Source organism: Rhinolophus sinicus, linkage group LG05 (assembly GCF_036562045.2).
Source record: "Rhinolophus sinicus isolate RSC01 linkage group LG05, ASM3656204v1, whole genome shotgun sequence".
NCBI lineage: Eukaryota > Metazoa > Chordata > Mammalia > Chiroptera > Rhinolophidae > Rhinolophus > Rhinolophus sinicus.
The window spans coordinates 164,213,542-164,236,093 of NC_133755.1; the positions used below are offsets into that span (position 1 = coordinate 164,213,542).

The window sequence follows — 22,552 nt, forward strand, 5'->3', positions numbered from 1 at the left end:
CTGGCTACCATCATCTCCTGCCTTCATTATGGAAAGAGACTGAGCTGAGCTGTCTCCCTCATCATCCCATCAGACCTATTCTCTCCCCCCGGTATCATCAATAGAAATGCGATGTGAGCCATAGTGCAATTTTCAATTTTCTGTACCAATATTTAGAAAAAGAAACATGGGAAATTGATTTCAATAACATTTTATGTAGCTGACTATATCCCAAATTTTTCATGTTTTAAAAATTGTTACATGTTTACAAAATTTAAAAATGACAGGTTAGTTATTTTTACATCATCAATACGAAAAATTATTAATGAGATATTTGGCATTCTCCTTGTGCTATGTCTTCAAAATCTGGCATTACTTGCATTTATGACACATACTAATTTGAACTAGTAACATTTCAAGTACAGTTTGAAGAGATTTTATGCTGTCCTGTGATACTAAATGTATAATTTCTGGTAAACCAGATCTGATTATGTGACTGGGCTTGGGTTGAGTTGGGAAATGTATCATGGTCCATCCCTTCACAAATAGGGCTCCGTAAGAATAAGAATAATAAACCCTGGTGTCCTAAGATATTGACTGTGTGTAAAGAATTAATTTCTATCCTGTGTATGAGACTGGTACTAGTTATGTATGCTCAGGAGATGTGAAAAAAACAGTTACTGAAATCATTTTCTGATTAACTTAATTCTTTCTGGAAAAGCCTGTATAGTCTAATTATTTACCTAAGATGCAGTTACTTAATTTAATGTCTTTGTCTAATTTGTTTCAGTTGAATATCACCTGATTTATAATCTCACTGATTCCAAGAGGATAACAGAGAGCCATAGAATGTGCTTAGGGGGAAGCAGTGGGTTCTTGACAATAGTGAATTTTCTCCAAAGGGAAAAATTCACAGTATGGTTGTCCACGAGTTTAGCTACTTAGACCAACAGCTACTTAGCATTTTCCCTCAGTTCCATCACTTAAGAGGAAGGAATACCCTCCCTTAAGAAGAAGGAATGCCCTCCCTTTCTTCCCTCTCTCTCCATCCCCTTCATTATTGTGGGGGAAAGGAATGGCAGAGCTGTCCTATGACTTCAAGATAAAACCCTTAGACTGACTCTTTTCTTCTGCTTCTCTCCTGTTTACTTATATGTGGTAATCAGAAATGCAAATGGGACTTCCAGGGGCACAGGTGTAGACAGCTTTCTCCATAGACCTGCTGGAGAGTGTGCATTTACTCTAAGGCAGGAAGTGGAGACCCCATCCATCCTAATGATGTGATATAGCCTCCATCCTATCTCTTAACAGAGATTTCCAGCAGGAGGAGTTGCCTAGCAGGAGCTTGTCTACCCCTTCATAAAAATCATGCTTTGGCTGTTATTCCTTGGATGAGTTCCAAGGTCTATAACTCAACAGAAAGAGGAGCAATCAATAGCACTGCATCACTAAAATCCTTAACTGGATATTTAATGTTAAGCATGAACTCGAGTTCTATCGTGGTAGATGTTTGTTTTGTTTTGTTTTTGTTGTTCATCGCTATGTACCCAGTACAAAGACTAGACCCCGGCACATAATAGGAACTCAATATTTGTCAAAAGAATGGGTGCCTATGGAGGTACGTGGTACAGCTTGTCAAAGGTAAGTGTGCAACCTCTCATGCTCAGCTGTCCAATTTAGAAACCACTAGCCACATGGGCTAGTGAAGCTTAAATTAAGTATAATTAAATAAAATGGAAAATCCTGCCTCTCTCAGTTACACTTGCCATGTTTCAAGTGCTCATATCCATAGGTAGCTAGAGGTAATTGTATTGGAAAGTGCAGATATAGAACAATTTTATCATGCAGAAAGTTCTGTTGAATAGTGTGCTCTAGAACCCAACTGTCTGCTTTTCCATTTACTAGCTGTGTAAACTTAAGCAAATTATTGCTTTCAGTTTTGTGACTACTAAATGAGTGAATAGATGAAAACTCTTAAAACAGGGCTATCATTATTAGCTAAAAATGCTTTCATCTTGGGATGCTGTCCCAATACAAAGAGCTGGGTCCCCAGACAATGTGCTGTGTGTGTGTGTGTGTGTGTGTGTGTGTGTGTGTGTGCGCAGTTTTCTCTACGTGGTACATCAATAATAAGAGATTGATTCATGGGTAGCAGTTTTGAGTCTGCAAAATCTAAAGCCGTTACCTACCCATAAATCATGACAAAGAGTATTCTTAGAATTGAAGGTTAACATCTTATAATTAGACCTGAATGAAACTCAAGACAAATTCTCCCTAAGGTAGAGATGCTCAGGACTAACTGATTCACATGGTCTTTGCCCATCTTAGAGCTGGAAACTTGGCTATATAGGGCCAATGCCTGTGAGGATGCAGATTTCAATCAACTTTGATGGGCAGACCAAGTGCCTCAGAGTAAAGTGTCCCAGGCTCCAGCTGCCATGCTTTCATTTAATATATGTCAACAGCCACCACAGCTATTCAGGTAACCCCATATTTAGTTCCCATTGAAGAAGTCCTGCTTTAATATTTTATTTATTTATTTATTTATTTTTACTTTTTTTCCTCTTCATTATCTGCAAACTGCTTGAACTTTTTACTTTGCTTTCAGGATATGACTTGATCACTGATACCATTTTATGACTCATTGGGCATTTTTCAATAGAAAAGTTTTAATTTTAAAATACTTTATCCAGTAACATGATTTTTAATGAATTAATAAAATGTGTCATCATTTAATCATTCTATTCTTTTGCTGGAAAGAAATTATATTCACCTCAAACCACAATTATTAAACTTGTATTTCAACAAGATAACAAAACTTGGAATCTACTTGAATTATAAAACGTGTCAGGGATCTATAGCCGAATTCAAAATACATTTTAGGCATTTCATGAACAGAGAGGAAATCTGATGGTTTGGTTCATTTTGATGATCAACATACATGTGAATGTGATCCTAGCTGTTGCTAAGCAAAGGTTATGTACATATAAAACGACCCATGGAGAGTTCTAGAGAACTGAATTTTGGTACCTTCTGCTTATTATTCCTTGGCACCTTTTAATGCCACATAAAATGTTTTCTGTCATTTCCCCTGTTCTCTAGGACAGCTACTATATGGCCAAACCAGCTACTATATGTCATGATTGTAATACTGGTCTAAATGAGAGCAACATGAATAATCAGAAACTGTTCTTTAGGCACATGTGAACAGGCAGTTGAGAGATCTTGGTGTTAGCTTTGGTTCCTCAATGAACCACCTATTTCTCCTTGAAAACTTCACCTAACTTCTCTGAACCACAGGTTTTGGCAACGACCATTGTAAATGACAGACTAGTTTAATGATTTCTAATTGTTTAATAATAAAGCTGCTATGATACTATACCAAGGAAATACTGTAGTTGTATAATTCACAGGTGGAGTTGGCCTCTTCCCTCGTAGAATGATGTTCTTAAGGTTTTGCTTTCTAGATTTTATCAGGGAGAATTTAGGAAGATCAAATTTTCACAAATTTCACAAAATTATGTATAGTTCTCTGTCTTCCCTTCGGGAATCCTGAAACCCACTTCTACCTTTCCTTATGCCCTGAGTGATTTCATTCAATTCAGCACTCTCAGCTATGACAAAAAGAACTGACAAAACAGCCTCCAGGTTGGGCCTTTCTTGAGCCTGAACTCCTCATTCTCAATCACTTAGGGGATCTCATTTCATGACAGTCGTCTCCCCTTATCCATGGTTTTGCTTTCCATGGTTTCAGTTACCTACAGTCAACCACGGTCCAAAAATATTAAATGAAAATTCCAGAAATAAGTTACTTGTACGTTTTAAATTGCCCACTGTTCTGAGGAGCGTGATGAAATCTTCCGCTGCCCTGCTCCATTCTGCCCGGAATATGAGTCATCCCTCTGTTCAGTGTCCATGTTGTATATGCTACCCGCCATCTTAGTTATAAGATGGTTATGGGCGGGGGAGGGGGAAGAGAGAGAGAGAGAGAACGCATTCCCGTAACTTGTATAACAGCATACTGTTACAACTGCCCAAATTTTATTATTAATCTTTGTTGATAATATCTCACTTTGCCTAATTTATAAATTAAACTTTATCATAGGTACTTATGCATAGGAAAAAACATGGTATATATAGGGTTCAGTACTATCTGTGGTTTCAGTGATCTACAGGGGAGGTCTTAAAATATTTCCTTCACAGACAAGGGGGGACTACTGTACCTACATCTAGTACAAATCTACTTTATTTGTTGATTAATAATACCACCTTCTTTCCATTGCCCGAGTTAAAACTCCAGTCATCTTGACCTCCTCCATCTCTCTCAGCCCAACGCCAAATCAATCATTAGTTATTATCAATTCCTCTTCATTGAGCAAAACTGTCCCTTCTTTCTTCATGACCCCATCATCTGTTTGGAAGGTCAATGCTCTTATTCCCATGAAAACAACATAGCTTCATAATTCTCCTGATTGGTCTTTCTGCCTCCATGCTCTCTCCCTCAAATCCATTATCTTCATTGCTGTAACAGTGATTGTTTTCTAAATAATAGCAATAACAATGGCAACCCTTCTGTTTCAACCTTTCCATAACCCATTACTTACAGAGCCAGACCTGAGCTCCTTAGGCTAGATTAAGAAGTTGGATTTTAACTTTCTAGCTTACCCCTGTAGCACCCTGCCACATACCCAGGGAGCCAACTACACCTTGCGTTTTGCCTGTTTACTGTTTTGCACATCCTGGATCAACTAACATGCCCTTTCCATAGTTTTTAAGACCCCCCAACCCTACTAGAATATAAGCTCTATGAAGGCAAGGACTTTATATTTTGTGTTGTACTGTATACCTAGCACACAGAACAGTGTCCCAATGTAGGTGATGAAATTTTATTGGTTGAATGAGTAAGTCAACGTATTGGTTCAAGGTTCTGTTTCACAGCCACCTTTGCAATGAAGCCTGTCCATCCCGCCTCCCATTTTCAGCAGGGTTATTGTTTTCTCCTTTGTGATTACAAAACATACCAAATGTACCATTATTTTAGCACTAACGTCATATCTTACACATTTACTCGCATAACATGCCTTTTATTTACTTGAGCTTCTTGATAGCAGGAATGTTCTTATTCATCCTAAATGCCCATCATAGTATCCAGTTCACAGCAGGCACTCAAAAACTGTTTTATAAATGAGTGAATGCATGAGATAAATTAGACAGAGGAGGAAATGAAGTGATTTAATTTGGCCTGTAATCACATGCACACACACATACCCACAAACACACACACCCCCCAAAGAGAGGTAAGACACATACATGTCACTCCATGTAATGAAATGTTTCAAGGATTCTTCTCCAAGAAAGACAGATATTAGGCTGGCTGGCTGTGTTGATCTTTAATTCACCTTTGTTAAACATAGTTTAAAAAGACAGTCTGGCTCATGAAAGAAAACAGTTAAATTGTAAATCCACCAATCTGAGATTTTTATAAGAGCAATATTGATAGATTTTGACCGTTAAGGAGCTTCTATTTTCATTATTAAAAAAAAGTTCTACCGTTCTATGATAGAAAAACTGTGATTTGTGGATATTTTTTGGCATATTTATTTCAGTTGGTTTTTGCCTTCAGTCACCTCAGCAAAAATTATAAAAAGGTTTCCCCAGGGGAATTTCAGATTCATACTGAGAGGGAAGCAGAAGGGGAAATGATGATTTGCTTTATTCATGACTTTTTTCAGATACAGTGTATTCTGCCCATGCCCGTGCTTAGGTTGCAATGACTCCGTTTCTAGAGCTCCACCATAGTGACCACTATCTGTTCTAATCGGATGACATATGGAAGTCAATGTCTGTCTTCTCACTTGCTAAAAGCATTCGTATCAGCATACCTCAGATGGGCAGAGCTTAGCAATTAAAATCACAGATGGTATGTCGGTAGCAGCAAAATTTTCTTTAGAAACAAAATTGGGAAATTAAAATGTAAAACAACACATAAAAACTAGACACCTCAAGCATGTAATTGTATATTTATTTCTCTTTTTAAAGAACACTCCTTAATGTAATTCAATATACAAACTTGGTTTCACAGAATTATAATCCACTATATAGCACAAAGATAACCCATATTGTGTGTGTGTGCACACACACGTGTGTGTGCACATGTTGTACCCTTCCCTTCTTTCCGTTCTTCTGGACCTACAAAGGCTCTGCCCACCTCCAACACTAGCCAAAGCCCACTGTCAATGTTATATACAAAAGACATCACCTTCCCACAAGTTCTTTTCCCTGGAAATCTTCTTCCCCCCATTCACCCTGAGATAGCCAGAAGTGTGACACTCTTCCCCTCTTCCAAAGGGTAAAGTGGCTTCTCCTAAAGCTGATGCCAACCCTGCTACCCTGTGGACTGGTTGACAGGAAGGGCTGGTAAGCAGATAGGTCTCCATGCCTCTTCCCCACTTCCACACCCACCCCTCAGAGTCCAAGCGTGACTCCTGTAGTGCCTTAGTTCCAGTCACCATGTTGTGCAGCAAGAACCAAGGAGATTTCTAAGCCCAGGTCTTCTCCATGGGCAGCGCACAGCACTGCCTGCCAAGCCACCGGGCCGGCCGATAACCAAGCTCTACACAGTCCCATGTGCTTTGTCACTTTAATTTTTAAAGACACCCTAGCATAGGTCTGTGGCAACCTAGTGTCCAACTGAGTTACATAAAATTGTACCAGTGATGCACTTGTACATATTTACATGGGGCGGAATGTTTTCCCATATTTTCAGATGAGTATATAGATCAACATGTTCACATAAGACCAAATACTTTTAATATTATTTATAACTGATTTATAAAGCTTTGAAAAAACTCACAATAGCACATTGTTTACTTTAATGCTTTACGGTACTATCAGTTTAAAATCACAATCAGCACTTAAGTTATAGTCAATCCAGCAAACAAGAGACAAAAAAATTTACAAGAGTTAAGAACTGACTGATACATCCTTTGTCTTTTTGTAACTAATGCATAAGTGCAGAATAAGATACTCTAGTTTAAATATCTTGTTTACAATATACATTTTTGTTCTAGTTACGCAACAGTAAATCCCATGCTTCACATAGAAAAGCAATCCACAACATTAAGAAAAAATGTACAATTTATGAAACAAAGTAAATAAATATTAGTATTACAGAATCAGAGCTGTACATAAAAGCTGTTCAGTTTTAATCATATAAAAATATGTTTTAGTGCAACCTCACATATATATTGATGCTGTTTTGCTTTACATCATTTAGATCCAAGTGTCCAAAAAAGGAAAGAAATTACATTTATTACAAAGCAGATACACAAATTCTAAAATATGTACAAATTACTGCTAAAAAATGCTTATAAGAATATAAGCAAAGTAAAGAAAAGGCACAAACATCTGTACAATTTTAAAAGTACCAGACCCAATAGGTTAATTTCAAATTTTGTTTTGGTCAGGCTCATGATGACTTGTTAATTTACCTAATTCTTTTAATATAACAAAAGTATATATAATAGCAAACTACTGTAACTTAGGACAGGCATGCTATAAAGTTGATTACCTCTATTTCTAGAAAAACAAAACAAAATAAGAAAATGTGGAAATGACAGTCTCCATGCATCTTAGATCAATGTAGCTGACTCTTTTCTGATGAAGGTTCCTTGCCTTCCTCTGTGCTTGAAGGAAAGTCTTTGCTGCCATGGAAGCCCGACTCTTTGTCATTCACACAACTCTTGCTGTAAAAGGTGGAGTGAGCTAATGCAGTCTGTGATGTACCAAAATTGTCCTTTTCACCATCATGCAAGTCAGGGTGGGTAGCTGAGGTACAGGCCTGACCTGGCTCAGGTCCACTAAAGTGTCTAATGGTAACCTGTGCACTCTCCAAGGGTTTCTGGTGGGGCCGCACTGGCTGGTCTGCCCCAAGCAGAGCGGCCTCTTCTGTGGCAATCCGGAGAGAGGCGATGGCTTTTGTACAAGTCTGGATATTTTCCTCCTGTTCCCTCTCTGTTGAATTTAGGCTGTCTTCTGAAGTGCTCTGTTTCATCAATAGCCGAGGAGAGGATGGCATGCTAGGTAGACCAGATGACTGCAAAACGTGAGGAGGTGGCTTCTCGTGCTGCTTGGAAAGAACATAGGGATCCTTAGCGAAGGATTCCCCAGACGCTCCTTTCTTCTCCTCAGAGCCCTCCATTGGCAGAGGCAATGTGGGTGGAGGATGTAAACCAGAGAGGGCCGGCGGCATGGAGTGAACCATTTGGATCCCACCAACTGGCACCATAGGGATAGGAGCTCGCACTTGCTGCTGAGAGTGGAGTGGAAGATGACTGAAGACATAGTCAGTAGGACCCTCAGGGAAAAGCCTGGAGCCTGGATGTTCATAAGCACCTTCTTGGTCTCCATAGAGACTGAAGTAAGGAACCTGAGGTAATCCTCTTCTTAAATTCTGCAAAGGGAAACAGAGAGGACACCATTTAGGATCCACTGCTTCTGCTCAGGTCAAGCTATTGCATTCGTTCACTCACTCATTCAAAACACTTTAAGACTACCCAATCCTTTTATGGATTTTTCATTTTCAAGACAAAAAAGATTTCTCAGTTATCTTTTAGAATCCTTGAATGGAGTTATCTTTGAAAAGTTATTTTTGTTTTTAAACAGCAATGTGATGAAACATGTCTTCCACTTGGTACAGAGACACATTTCTGCTTTTTTTTTTTTTTTCATAAGAGAGAATGAAAAGAAAATAATGGATAATTGCCAAAAAAAAGTGTACCAAGCCAAAAACAACAACAACAACAACAAAAAAAAACACACACTAATATTTAATAGATTTTTAAATTCAAAAGAAATAAGTTTGCCATCTGTTTATATACTGGGCAGAATTTTAATACTTTTCTTAAGTGTTGATAAGTATAACCAGGGTGCCAAGCCTGAAAATTGGCTTTCTTTTTTAGTTTTCTACAAAACAGATGACAAAATGGTGGTGATACACAAACTAGTTCCTCCAAAGGGCAAGTTATTGGTCTAAAGGAATAAATTCCTGCTCAAGAGACACCCCAGAAGGAAGATCAGTATCTTCATCAAATCACAAATCAAGGCTGACTTTGTAAGGAAACTATCCATCAGATAAGCAGTCAACATTAAATGTTTCAAATAGTTACAACTCATACTCAGCTACATAGCTGGGAACCAAAGATGATTGTGTCTGAATTCCTCTGATTATATTATTTCCACTTACATATCTTCTTGGGAATTAATGAATTAAAGACACTTAAAATTTGGGGCCAGAATCAAGATTTCATGGCTGCAACCATGAACACGGAGGACTTTTTTTCTGGAGTAAAACACAACTTAGACTGCGAGATTATCATGTTTTAATGAAGTTATCCAGTTTCAATGACTGAGATTCATTCTTTTAATGGACTGTCATCCAAAAGGGACTAAGTTTATTTTTAATTTTTGAGAACTTAGAATCAAACATATATAAACCTGTCAACTATCCAGGAGAGACCAAAAAAAAAAAAAAAGAGTTCTAATTCATTTCATCAGTTTCAGTTCTAAAACTCAAGGTGTGTTCTATACTATTAATGATTCATCCAGTTCTATTGAGACTGTGACCAGCTCAGGAATGATAAATTATGCATCACTTCTGTTTATCTGTGCCATGCTTGGCCCTATCCTGCTCTGGGCTACACCTTAGTCAAGCTAGAAACAAATGATTTGTCCTGGAAGTGCGGGAGAAATCATGTCATCATCAAAGCTGTAATCACAAGGACCTAATAAGCTAGGTAAGGTGAGAATTTTTATGGTAGGGGAATCATTTAAATGCTACAAAAAGCAAACAAACAAACAAACAAACAAAATGCCTCTTGTATTTGCTCTGGTTCAGAAAAAGGCATGTTTCCTTTATCAAACACTAGTTAAGGTGGAACCGTAATGCCTACAATAATCATCTCTGAAGACAATGGAATGAATCATCTTTTAATCACAATTATCACAGATTCAACATTTAAAATAAATGTAGCTTGGTTATTGTCTGCCTTTTGGTTGCTATTCCATGGTGGTCACTGCATACCCCTAATCAGAATGGAGTCTGAGAGGAAGGGAGGGAGGGAGGGAGGGAGAGAGGGAGGGAGGGAGGGAGAGAGAGAGAGATCCCATTATGTGAGATCTCTGACTCAAGGCTCACAGAGGGAGTGATGAGTGTTCTGTAAAACTAGGATTTATTCATTATGTTCAGAATCTGATAAAATTGTATTTGTGTTAAGAATAAACGTTTCAGATTCAGGCCTTCACTAATCAGAAATTAACTGATTACAACCACAGAAGTACACAAGTAGAATTCCCAACATGTAAGTACCTCCACTGCTCTAAAGGCTGCTGGTCCTGTCCACACATTCTCCTCCCATTCACCCTTCTTCACCCTCAAGTAAATTCTCAATCAGGTTTTCCTACTTTGGTTCTACTCTATTTGCAACCCTATTTTATTGCATAATTTGGATCTTATCATTATCATATGGTGAACAAACTCCCACCTTACTTAAATCTCAGTAAGAAAAATCTTGATGTGGAAATACAAATAATGAATTCATGTGGGTTGTGTTAAGTGCATGTGTATTTGTATAAATATATATATATATATACATATATACATTATATATATATATACATACATATATATACATACATATATGTATATATGTATATATATCCCTATGTTATTTCTAAGGAGGATGAGAAACTACCGCCTCATGTTTTGCAGTCAACTGGTCTACCCTCGTCTGCTCGGCTATTGATGAAACAGAGCACCTCAGAAGACAGCCTAAATTTAACAGAGAGGGAACAGGAGGAAAATATCCAGACTTGTACAAAAGCCATCGCCTCTCTCCGGATTGCCACAGAAGAGGCCGCTCTGCTTGAGGCAGACCAGCCAGTGCAGCCCTACCAGAAACCCTTGGAAAGTGCACATTAGCTTCATAAATGGTAAGGTTTAATAATTCTATTAACTATCCAGGTGAATAGACATTAAAAAAAAATAATAATAACACCTGGTGCAAGCACCATGACTAATAAAACCAATATCCTCCAACAACATCTTTCTGGGCATATCCAAAAATGAGATGAACTCTCTTAACCTACCCCTCAAATTCCTCTGTGTGAGTTGACAGTGACTTATTATTATTTTTTAATAAGAATAGTGTGCTGGCACTAAAGACTTCTTTTTTTGTGACCGCAATTGACTGAATATGCTCCCACATCTCACAAATACCTGGGCAATGGCAGAACAGGAGAGCCTTGTCTCTCACACTCCTCCAGCATCATGGGGTCTATACTACCAGAGAGAGCACTTTACACCCCAGATGTGGTATCTTGGCGCTCTATTTATGCAGCAATGGCATGACCTTTAGGCGATTCCCCCCTTTCTACTTAGCACTGCCAAGACACAAAAACCTGTGGAAATGTATTTTTCTCTTAGCTTGCTAGTTCATTAGCTTGGCAAGTAAATTCTGTCCTGCTCACTACACGTTTTCTGCAGTAATTACACGATGAAAACTAAGTTGGTGGCAGGCTTGTGTAGAGGGTGTTAGGAGTGGGGGAGGGGCATGCAGCAGGACGCTTTCCTGAAGTTAAAAAACAACAACAACCTAAGCTTATGATTCAGGGTGGTGAAAAGGTGATGAGAGGGAGGAACCTGGCCACCAGGGCAGTGAGAAGACAGAGCTGGGAGCTAGTAGTGCTTCCTTTGGTGGTGATCCACAGGACAGAAATCGAGAGCAAAGACAGAAGAGCAAATAGAGACCAGGAAACAAAAAACACACGAAACCACATTTAAAGCAAACAAACTCAAGATGTATCATTCCTCTGTCTCTACTAAGAACCTGCTTCATTCATTTTTTTCCTTTTTTTTTTTCTTTTTTTTAATTCTACACAAACTGAAAGAGACAGCAAGGTCTACCATCCTTGGAATGAGGCAGGGCAGGTGCTTTTCAATAGATGCACATTGAACCTTCTGCCTAAATGTCATCTGTGATTGCTATTGTTGTTACCTTAATTTATACCAAGGGCTTACCATAGAAATCTCCTTTGCTACTTTCTCCCTTAGCTCTCTCAACTTCCCACTCTCTTTGGGCTACCATCTCACTGAACACTGGGTCCCAGGAGGTGGTAGTAATGGCAAGAAAAGCACATATGTTCATGCCTTTGATTTACAAGCATGCGGAGTGAATCATTCTGTCCTCTCCTAGTCCCTCACTAATTTCACATGTCCACTCACCATGAGCAAGATCATGAGTTGATTAAAACAAGTTATTGCAAGTCAAGGCTAATACGTGAATCAGAATCCTTACCTGTCAAAGGGTTATGTAACTCTGACACCTAAATGTCCCCAAGAGTGTCTGTCTAAGCAGACATTCCAAAGACTCTACCTTTTCTACTCATATCAAAGTTTCAGCTCGTGTTTATAATTAGTTCAGCTTAGAAAGCATTTAGAAAGGCCTCACCTGTTACCAGCTGGAATGCTCTACTGCTCTGATGCAATACTACTATACTTGGGGTCATGCCACTGCCATGTTACTGACAATAGCTTGCAATAAATATGTCTTCCTGCTCTTTTCAGTAACCGAGTTCACTCCTCCCCATGAGAGATACCCGTATTGTAAATTTCACACTGGTATGTCATCAAGAGGTTCCAATGTGCTATACTTATATATTAAAAAGAGAAAGCTACTTATACTCACAGGAGGCCCCAATACAATTGGCTCTGCTTGCAAATACTGCCCCATGGACAATGGTGGGTTATGGTACAAAGCCCTTCTGGGAGATGGCGCCCTGATGGAGGTCATGTATTTCCTCTCTCTTCTGGGAGAGAGGTCTCTTCTTGTTGTGATATCTTTCCCAGGTGACAATGGCCTCCTTGGGGATAGATGCCTTCTTGGTGAAACATCTCTTTGTGACATCTCTCTTCTCAACGCAGCTTCCTTTCTTGGTGAAAGATGCCTCATGGGGGATAGATCTCTCCTAGGTGATAAATGTCTTCTGGGTGATAAATCTCCCTTGGGTATCAGATACCTCTTTGGTGAATTATCTCGACAGGGTGAAGAATCATATCCAGGTGAGGAATGGTGGCTTGAGGGGGAGAAGTCCCTCGGAGAGGAGCTGGGCTCTGAAGACAGCATACACTCTTCATCCATACAACTAGGTATGTCTAACCTGTCTTTGTCTGGTTCTGAGTCTGTACTTTTACTCTGGAATAACCTCTGGTATTCTGTCATCTGGGTATCTTCACATGAGTCACTTGGTGTCATAAGCTGAGTAACCTGAATACTTGGCAAAGTAACCAAATAGCTGATCAATGAAGAATGCCCCAGGGAATTATCTGAAGGAACCCCATGGGGTACGGTGCCAACATTCACAGGCAAGGAGGAGAATCGAGGAGGCTGAGGACTGGTGCTTCTTGATCTGGTTTTTGGCGTCAAATCTCCCTGGTCATCAAAGTCATCATCATCTTCATCGTCATCATCATTATCGTCTCCATCCTCACCATCTGACTCTTCGGCATCTGAGAACTGATGATCAGTTGAAATGCTTGACATGCTATGCTTCTCGGTTGCTTTCTGCAAATCTTCCATAGTTTCTGAAAACATTGAACAAAGATAGTGATGATCAAGATCCAAACATCAAGGTTAGACACTAATTTAGGCCCCATCTCTTTCCAAAAGCTTTCCTCAACCCTCCAATCCCTAGAGATAGTTTCATCTCTGCACTTCTGTAACACTCACTGGACACTTACCTCTGTGATCCTGCATTGGTTCTTATCTTTTTATGTCCCTATCTGATTTCATCCCCATCCTGCAACAAAAACTCCAGAGTAGGACCTTATATCTCAGACCTCACACCACTTATCGAACACCCTCAACAAATGGGTATGTAATGTTGTAAACAATGATGTTAGAGGAAAAAGAAAAGCAACAACCTGTCTATACAGGTATAAGCTTATAGGTAATTGGTGTATCTTAGGAGGTTAGGCCGACCCTCGGGTTTTCTACTGAGGTTAATGATGATTTTGTTTTTCCTACTAGATTTCCTCATACAAGCAAAATTAACACATTAAAATGCTTTTCAAATTTCCCAAAAAGTTTCATAAAATTTAAATCACAATCAGATATCCTTTCTTGTTCTAGATAGAAATATTTTCATAGTAAGACCTCCCTCCCTCTCTAGGTCAGAACTGAAATGCATTTATTTCTTCTCAGTAAGTTTCAAGCAGTTCAATGTGTCAGACTTCTTTTCTATATTTAGTATTTCATCAAATGAAATGTGATCAGTTTTTTGAAAAAAATATCTAAACCTATTTTATCACTTTGACCTCAAAGCTGCAGCATAGAGAAGAGGTCAGTCAACTAAATTATGAAATACCTGCTTCCTCGGTTTCTGTATCATCCACAGATGTCATTGAGACTCCCAACTCCAGGCATTTTTTCATGTGTGCTTTTGATTTCATATGCTTTGTTAGGTTTCCTAGAAAACATAGCCAAATAAAGAGAAATCAATTAGTTACCAAAAGGTAATGATTGCTCCAAAATTCAATGTGAGATAAACTTACTTGAGATAACACAAATTTGTTTTTACCCACTACCCTTCCTTACCTCAAATTTAAGAGGGACAATCTGGTTTCTGCAGGTATGAACCCCTGAGAGCTTTGGTCCAATCTCAGGTTTTCTTCATTTTAAAAGACTTGTAGAAGTCTAGGGTCACATCTGCAGCTCCAAGCACGACTGAGAATCCCAGGCTTTCCTGGCTGAGAAGGGATCTAAGATCCTTGGCCCAAATGGGCCAACCTCCTAGGACTCTATAAAAACCTAAGCTGGGTCATATATCTCCGAGATACTACAGAATGAAATATTACCAAAACACCCACCAAACCCGAGCCCTTCTGGCATTGATCAGATACAGATTAAATTTGCAGGATCCTAACTAGTCAGAAGTAAAAAATATCCAAACTAATGTTAGAAGCAACCTTGTAAATGAACTCAAAGATCCATATAAATATTTAGCTAACTACTTATAGGGAGCATTATTTTCAGTATTTAGCATCTATCTGTCTGGCATATGTTAGCCAACTTTATGAAGCAGTTTCTCAAGTTCTGGAGGAGCAATATCCCCTCGTGATTTGTCTTGAAACTACCATTGTTCTAAGAAAAAAGAAAGGTTTTTATGTCAAATATGTAGTATGATGACATATATATATATATAATTATGTTTATACATAAAAATGCCTGTGTGTTTCTGTAGATTTATATAATTGCTATATGAAATGTAAGAAATTATAAAAACATCAAGCCACCACCTTTCACTTAGGATCTATGGTATTATATATATTATTCCATGTCATTAATATGTACTGGGATGCCAAAAAAATGCATACACATGACTTGTATTCATCTTTTGTTATTGCTATATATTAAGGATTACAAATTTAATACAGTTCTTTCCTTTCTTAAAATATGTATACATTTTTGGCAACCGACATCTATATCTATATATCTATATCTATATCTATATCTATATCTATATCTATATCATCTATATCTATATTTATATCTATAGATATATAGATATATCAAAGGAGATCCAGGAACTAATTCAGTTGTAAGGGCCATAACATTATCTATGACCTTTGATGTTGCTTTAGCAATGTACCAGCAAATGCCTTCTTTTTAAGAGTAGGCTCACTGAATTTGGGTCGAAACTCTCAGCCAGCTGAAATAGTATGTTCTCCTTGTAGGGGTGTTCAGCTTACTATTCATGTAATATATGAGTCAAAATTCTGAACCTGAACACTGTTGTTTATTGTTTTATTTATATTGCTTTATTTTTTACTTCACATTTTGCTTATTGCTTATATACCTATGAATTTTAAGAATTTTATGCTATTTTGATAACTCCAAACATAGAAAAATTTCTAGACCCCTATTGCTTTTATTTATCAAAAAATTAAGTCTACAGTTTTCCTAAAAAGCTCAAACATTTTTACAGACAGATCATCAAGAAGTGTAAAATCTGTAAATTAATTAAATGTATCTATAAATTAATGGAAATTAGCTGCTTCTGCAAGGGTGTGAGTAATCATGTATGTGGAGGGGTATGGATGTTAGGTGTGTCAAGATAATTTATTTGGATCTTAATATCCGTTTCTTCTCCGATATTTTTATCTCTACTGGCTTCAAGGCTTTGAGCTCTCACCTTCAAGGAAGGTTTGTAGTTAGAAATCGGGCTCTGAAGCCAGGGGGCTCTGAAATAACCCCATGCTGGCTTTGGTTCATTGAAGTCTTGAACTTCTGATGGGCTTATAGCAAGGAGAGGAGAGCAGAATGGCAGGGGGAGGGTGCTGAATAATGGCACAGGCATGGAGAAAGTACTGGTCCTACAAGTGCGCTTCAGTATGAGCGCAGATGCAGAGTTTGGACAGTAGACATTTCAGCTGAAGGTAAAATCTGGTGGGGTTTCTCAGCATAGTTGCTTATTTTAAGATTCTGAGACATTTCCACATCCCCAAAGGGTGACTAGGAAACTCAAATAATGACCTAGAATAAATTATTTTTTGCTAAACTCAAGGACAATGGTTCAGAGCCAAATTTAATTTGATTTTTTTAAAAAATCTAGAATTGTGACATTTCTTCACCCAGTGTTTCACACCGCTTTCCCTGCAGCCAAATCATCTGCCCAGTGAAGATGTATCAGTTGCAATGACTGGCGGATTTGCAGTGTTTTCTACAACTGAAGTTTATATTTTCTTATTTCCTGGCAGCATCTCAGTGAAATGCTACATAAAAGGCTTGATTGTGCAAAGGTGAATGGTATTTAAAGGACCTTATGGTTATTTCTTTTGAAATGCCAATGAACACTCCCTTCCCCCTTTTCTGGCTTCAGAGAAAGCATTCTTGTAATACAGATATCTTGTTAATAAAGAAACAGATATACAGGAGTGAGGGGTGGTGTAGGGGAATGGGGTGTCAAAAATTGTATACACATGACTTGTATTCATCTTTTGTTATCGGTATACACTATTACCCTTTTAATACAGTTTTTTCCTTGCTTAAAATGTGTATACATTTTTTTGGCACCCTCTGTATTGAGAGGCTACACATTTATACTTCTGACAAACCAATGAAACAATTCAGGATTTGAGCTGTAAGAGAAAATAGGTACACATTTCTCTACCAAAGATTATTTTATTTGACATTTAGTTTTCTTGAGGGGTAGTGGAGCAGATTAATTGGTATGCAAATTTAAAGTTAAAACACTGCAGATGCAACAAGATTAGTGAGGGGGTGTTCAAGAATCCATTCGCTCTAACGTACTTCTACAGTAAATAGTAAAATATACTTCTACAAAAGTCAAACCACCTCTTAGTAGTTGTATTCTGAGAACACTGGGCTTATGAACATTTTTATGATTTTATAAAATGATAGAAACATAATCAAAGTAACCTTCTTGGGTAAAATACTTCATATAAATCTACCTGTTAAAAACAGACCTTTTTTGAAAAGACAGAATATCATTTCAAGGCAAGTCCTAGTTTTGTGAGATTAACAGTTGTGGCCTGAGAGTAAAAAAATGTCTCTGTGCTGATAAATACACGGAACCCAAGCTATCAAATTTCTATGCATAATTAATACAACTGTGGATGGAGGGGCCCACCTGGGAGTCTATGCATTTCTACATTATTTATAATCTTGAAACTGACCATGGGCATATGTTTTCTTCCCAGCTGCTGCCTTGCTTTTCTAATGCCACTGCATGGATTGTCTCCCTGCAGTATTTCAATACTGGCACAAAGATTATCTAGACCACATAACATTTCCAACCTGAAGTAATAACTATCCAGACAATTCTGAGCCACTTCCTTTGGAGACAACTGGCCCAGGCCCAACTCTATAGCTCATACTTAGGTCATAAAAGGAGCCTCACTGTCTCATGTACATCCTATGATCACTTACATGAGGGAGAAAACACATTTCACGGGGTTGTATTTTCACAAATAAAACCGTCTTATTGTCGATGAAAATTAGTTATAAAATGCAATTCAGAATCTGAAGTAGCCATAAAAAAGTGTTTTTCCTCTAAAAATAAAAAAAATCAGACCCCATACCTTTTGTTTTGAAGGCGAAGTTACATAACTTGCATACATAAGGCCGGACATCAGTATGAGTCCGGATATGCTTTTTGAGCATGCTTGGCTTCTTACAGCGAATCCCACATTCTTCACAAATATACTTTCCACGACCACGTCCTCTGACATATACATAATCTTCATTTGATTTATACCTGTTTTAAAAGGGAGGATCCAGTGTGTTTTCAAATGCTTCAGCACATTATATAATCAAACCGAAAGCTAAACATTGCGTGGCAAATTTTTTGAGGGACTTTTACACACAATTATTCAACCTCACTTCTAGGAAGTCTATGAAATTTAGACTTCGGTAAGTGCCTGAAAGAACTAGTTAACAGATTTGGCATTGTAAACAAAATGCAATTTTTTTCAACACGGTGTTCAACATGGAATTGGCTCTTCTATTAAGTGTAAATATGTGGACATGGTATAGATGTTCAAACAGGCTCATATAAGCCTCAAAGAGTTGCAGAGTTTTGCCTTACTACTTCTGGAGTCTAGTAAAATTTCCAACCAAGAAACATCCAGAAACTTATACCAACATATTCAAATCATCATACATCATTTGTTAACATTACATCATTTAAAATGTGCATACACAACCCACGTGCCCCTCTAAATTTGCTAAAATTAATATAACTGATAATGGAATTCTCTGCAAGTTTCTACTCTATTTTTACAATCCTGGCACAAAAGTGTCTCAGAAATTTCTAGCTTAAACAGGCTGAACTGAGCGCACCAACTGTTGTCTGCAGATTTTGATCTACGCTTCCCAAGGACCATGAATCCATACTAAAGTGGAGATTAAATTTCAAGTGGCTTCTGAATGGTAGTGTTACATAATGAAAGCTGGAGATTCTAGTTTTCAATCAAATATGTATTGGTTTCCAGAAGGATTTAATTGACAGGTTTGAAAGACTGTCTGAGGTCATCTACTTGAATAAAATTAGATAGATGTCCTAGGTATTCACTGTGGTAATCAAAAGAAAAACCTACCCGGTGTGCAAACATCACATTTTGTTTAGAATACAATGAAAGGTGACCTATCATGGAGTCCAGTAGCAGTCTACTGAATAATTCAATAAATATCATTTTGTAAATCACAGCTAGGTTAGAATTATGGGTCTAACGTCATTCTTGGAAAGATATTTCTTTTGAGTTCTCTCTACAATTTCAAATGGTAAGCTGACATACAAAATGCTCTAATTCACTATGGATTGACTTAAAGGCACTAGATTTACAGTTGTTTTTTTACATTCTAAGACCATTGCAAACTTCTCTATTTGTCCTGCCTAATCCACCATCAGGAAGAAAAGCAAATTCAACTTCATTCATCCCAAGCACTGAAGGATTTTTAATAGAGAAAATCCACCCACATATTTAAATATCAACCCTGCTATGGATGCTATTTGATCCTAACATTATCTACTTTTTGGTTAGTAGCAATCCAGGTAAGAATTAAGTAGTATCAAAGATATGAACAGTTAATTTTGCTTCATTTTTACTCCTTTAAATCTGCCCCCTTTTACAAGGATTCTAGTGTCAACTTGTTCTTCAGAACTATTTTTGTCTTATATTGTCTTTTGTAATAAAGTATAAAAGAACCTAAAGAACCTAAACATCTTTCACCTTTTGATTTCACTATTTTGTGCCCCTAATTAGATGAAATTACACCTAAGGAATATAAGATAAAACAAGTAATTTCATAGAAAGCTAGTTTTTATTCAGGGAAGGATACTTTAAGTTTCTTGTAGCCCATCATTATAGTTGATGGAAAATACATTTCATCTTCAAATAATATAATTTTATTATAATATCTTAGTTATTAATTTGATTCCAGAATAAAAATACAGTGAAATTCTGTATGAAATATAACTGCATTAGAAAAATCTGTAGAAATAAAATATTTACCATTCAATAGTTCTGTAGACCCATGCATCTACTTAATATGTGAATTAATGGATTTTGCAAAAATAATTAAATGACACGTTTAATTAAATCACTAAATTTATGAATTAGATAATGTAAGAAACACTTAAAATATTGGTCAGTAATACCATATTTTGCCATGTATAATGCACTCCCATATATAATGTGCACCCACATTTCTGGCCCAAACTTTCAGGGAAAAGGAATTAGTACTACCCATGTATAATGCACATCCTTATTTTTCCCTCACAAATTTGGGCAAAAAAGCGTTCATTATACATGGCAAAATATGGTACTTTCTTTTTTTTAAGTTATCGTTTTGCAATCACCAAAATAAAGAGCTGGTAATACACTGCTTGGAGTGAACACCTGGTTACCACCAGGCAGAAGTTGGGTCACAGATTAAGAAATAATTGAGACCTAGCCCACAACATGGGGTAATGAAGGGAGGAAGGAATGAAATATGGGCACAATCCTTTGGGATCATCAAAACACAGCAATAAAATGTTCACATACGCTTTTTCACTTGTGTCCTTCGTTAGTGGAGATGGGTTCCCCAAAGCATAGAGTAACTGATGGTCTCTCTAATCTAGTACAAGTGTACTGCTATGAAGATTGCTGAATGTAAGAGGGTTGATTCAGTCACAGGGACCTCTCAGTCTCTGAGGAAAGATAAAATCTATATTTCTCTCGTTTGTGTTAAAAGATGAGGGATGTCAAAAAATACTGAGACAAGCTTCATGACTACATACAACTGTGGTTTTAGTGGTGAAAATACTAGACATCCATCCATAGGGGGCCAAACCTAAGAGGGAACCAACTTGAATCAGCCATCTCCAAACTTGTAATCTATGTGAGAAATCAATATTTCATATCACTAAACATTCAACATTCTACAGTCAACCAGATAACATTATTTTGTCCTCCAAATATAATTGGAATAGATTCATGCTCATGGAAATATTTAAATTATAGATCTGTTGTTTAAATAAGGACATTTACAGCATAATCCTCTAAATGGGGTTAATATACTTTAAACTTTTTCAATTTTGAAAGCAAAAATCTGGGGTTTTTTCCTCCCATTGGTTGAACTGAAAATACAGTTCTATCAAAATGAAAAACTAGAGATTACATATATCTGTAATTTTACTTAACTACACAGATAACAAAATCATTGAACCTTATTACTTGTGTTTCTACAACTCAGAAGTCAACATTTAAAAAGAAATTCCTAAAGACAGAGAAGTGTCATAGACCAGAGGACTTTGGGGAAACATGACAACTAAATGCCATGTGGTACCCTGGCCTGGATCCTGGAACAGAAAGAGGAAGTGGTGAAATCCGGAAGTGGTCAAGTTTGGAGTTTAGGTAATAGTAAAAGCAATAAAACAAATTAACTAGCTCCTATGATTATACATGAGCGTGCATGATTGCATTTTTGTAAGCATAGAATAAAAATATGTCCATTAATAGCACAACAAATACCCATTAAAAATAATATTAAAGAATAAACAAGCTTTCAAGATTACACCAACTTAGTCGATTTCATACTAAATTAGAGGCATGAAAATTTAAAGTAGAGGCTCAAACCATATACAACAGGGACATTTTCATTACAAGCAAGTCACGAAAGCAAGATGAACTCATTATCTATTACCAGCCAGACCACAGAAATGTGAATAGAAAAGTAATTCGCTTTACACTTCCAACCCGAGTAGATACAAATTTTTTCCATGCAGACATTCAGTACCATTTGCTCTGACTTAAAACTAAATAGTTTACATTTGCACTTATGTGTCCTTACCCTCCTTCAAAGATTTTAATTCGGATTGGCTCAGTGTGTTTGGATCCAATATCTTTATCTCCATGAATATCTCCTTTCCCTCTTTCCTTTAAGATACTTCCCACTAATTTCCTTTCTAATTTGCTGCCAAATAAAAAGGATGTATCAGGTTTCATCTGTAGAATAAAAAAAAAAAGAGAGAGAGAGAAAATCATTGCATATGCTTTCTCTAAGACAAAGGGGAAGCCCACATAGCCAGCTCTTCTATGATCCCTGAAAATTAGCCTCAGTTCCATACTAAAAGTCTAGTTACATAAAATAAGGGACAATCGGGATAAAATGAGAAAAGAATGACAGCATCTACTGAATAAATTCAACATTTTGTTAAAGAAAAATACTCGTGGAACCCTTACACTGCACAACACTAATAAAAACTTTAAAAACATGTTCTATATTCTGAAGTAGCAATTCAAAGCCATCTTTATTAAGGAAATATTTTCAAAAATTTTTGAAGGGCAATGGTGACTGAAATAAGTAAAATATATATTTTAAATCCTCCATTTGCTTATTTAATAATGGCATAAATTCCAAAGAACCCCTTATGAATAGTTTTATAATTTTACATGTAAGGCATTAATTGTTCATTTTTTAAACAAACCAGGTAATCACTTCGGAAAATGAGT

At 37.2% G+C, this 22,552-nt stretch overlaps 1 protein-coding gene across 12 annotated transcripts in view; it reads right to left on the reverse strand.

Moving 5' to 3' along the window:
- Window positions 1-5,982: 5,982 nt before the first annotated feature.
- HIVEP2 (HIVEP zinc finger 2) overlaps window positions 5,983-22,552 on the reverse strand; it is a 183,668-nt gene continuing 167,098 nt past the window's right edge. For all 12 annotated transcript variants that reach the window (XM_074333647.1, XM_074333648.1, XM_074333646.1 and 9 more), the window contains 5 exons: window positions 21,891-22,045; window positions 18,137-18,312; window positions 14,401-14,502; window positions 12,723-13,618; window positions 5,983-8,431 (listed from right to left, as the gene is read on the reverse strand). In XM_074333647.1, coding sequence (XP_074189748.1) covers window positions 7,616-8,431; window positions 12,723-13,618; window positions 14,401-14,502; window positions 18,137-18,312; window positions 21,891-22,045 — 2,145 coding nt within the window. In that variant the 3' untranslated portion in view covers window positions 5,983-7,615. The remainder of the gene's footprint in view (window positions 8,432-12,722; window positions 13,619-14,400; window positions 14,503-18,136; window positions 18,313-21,890; window positions 22,046-22,552) is intronic.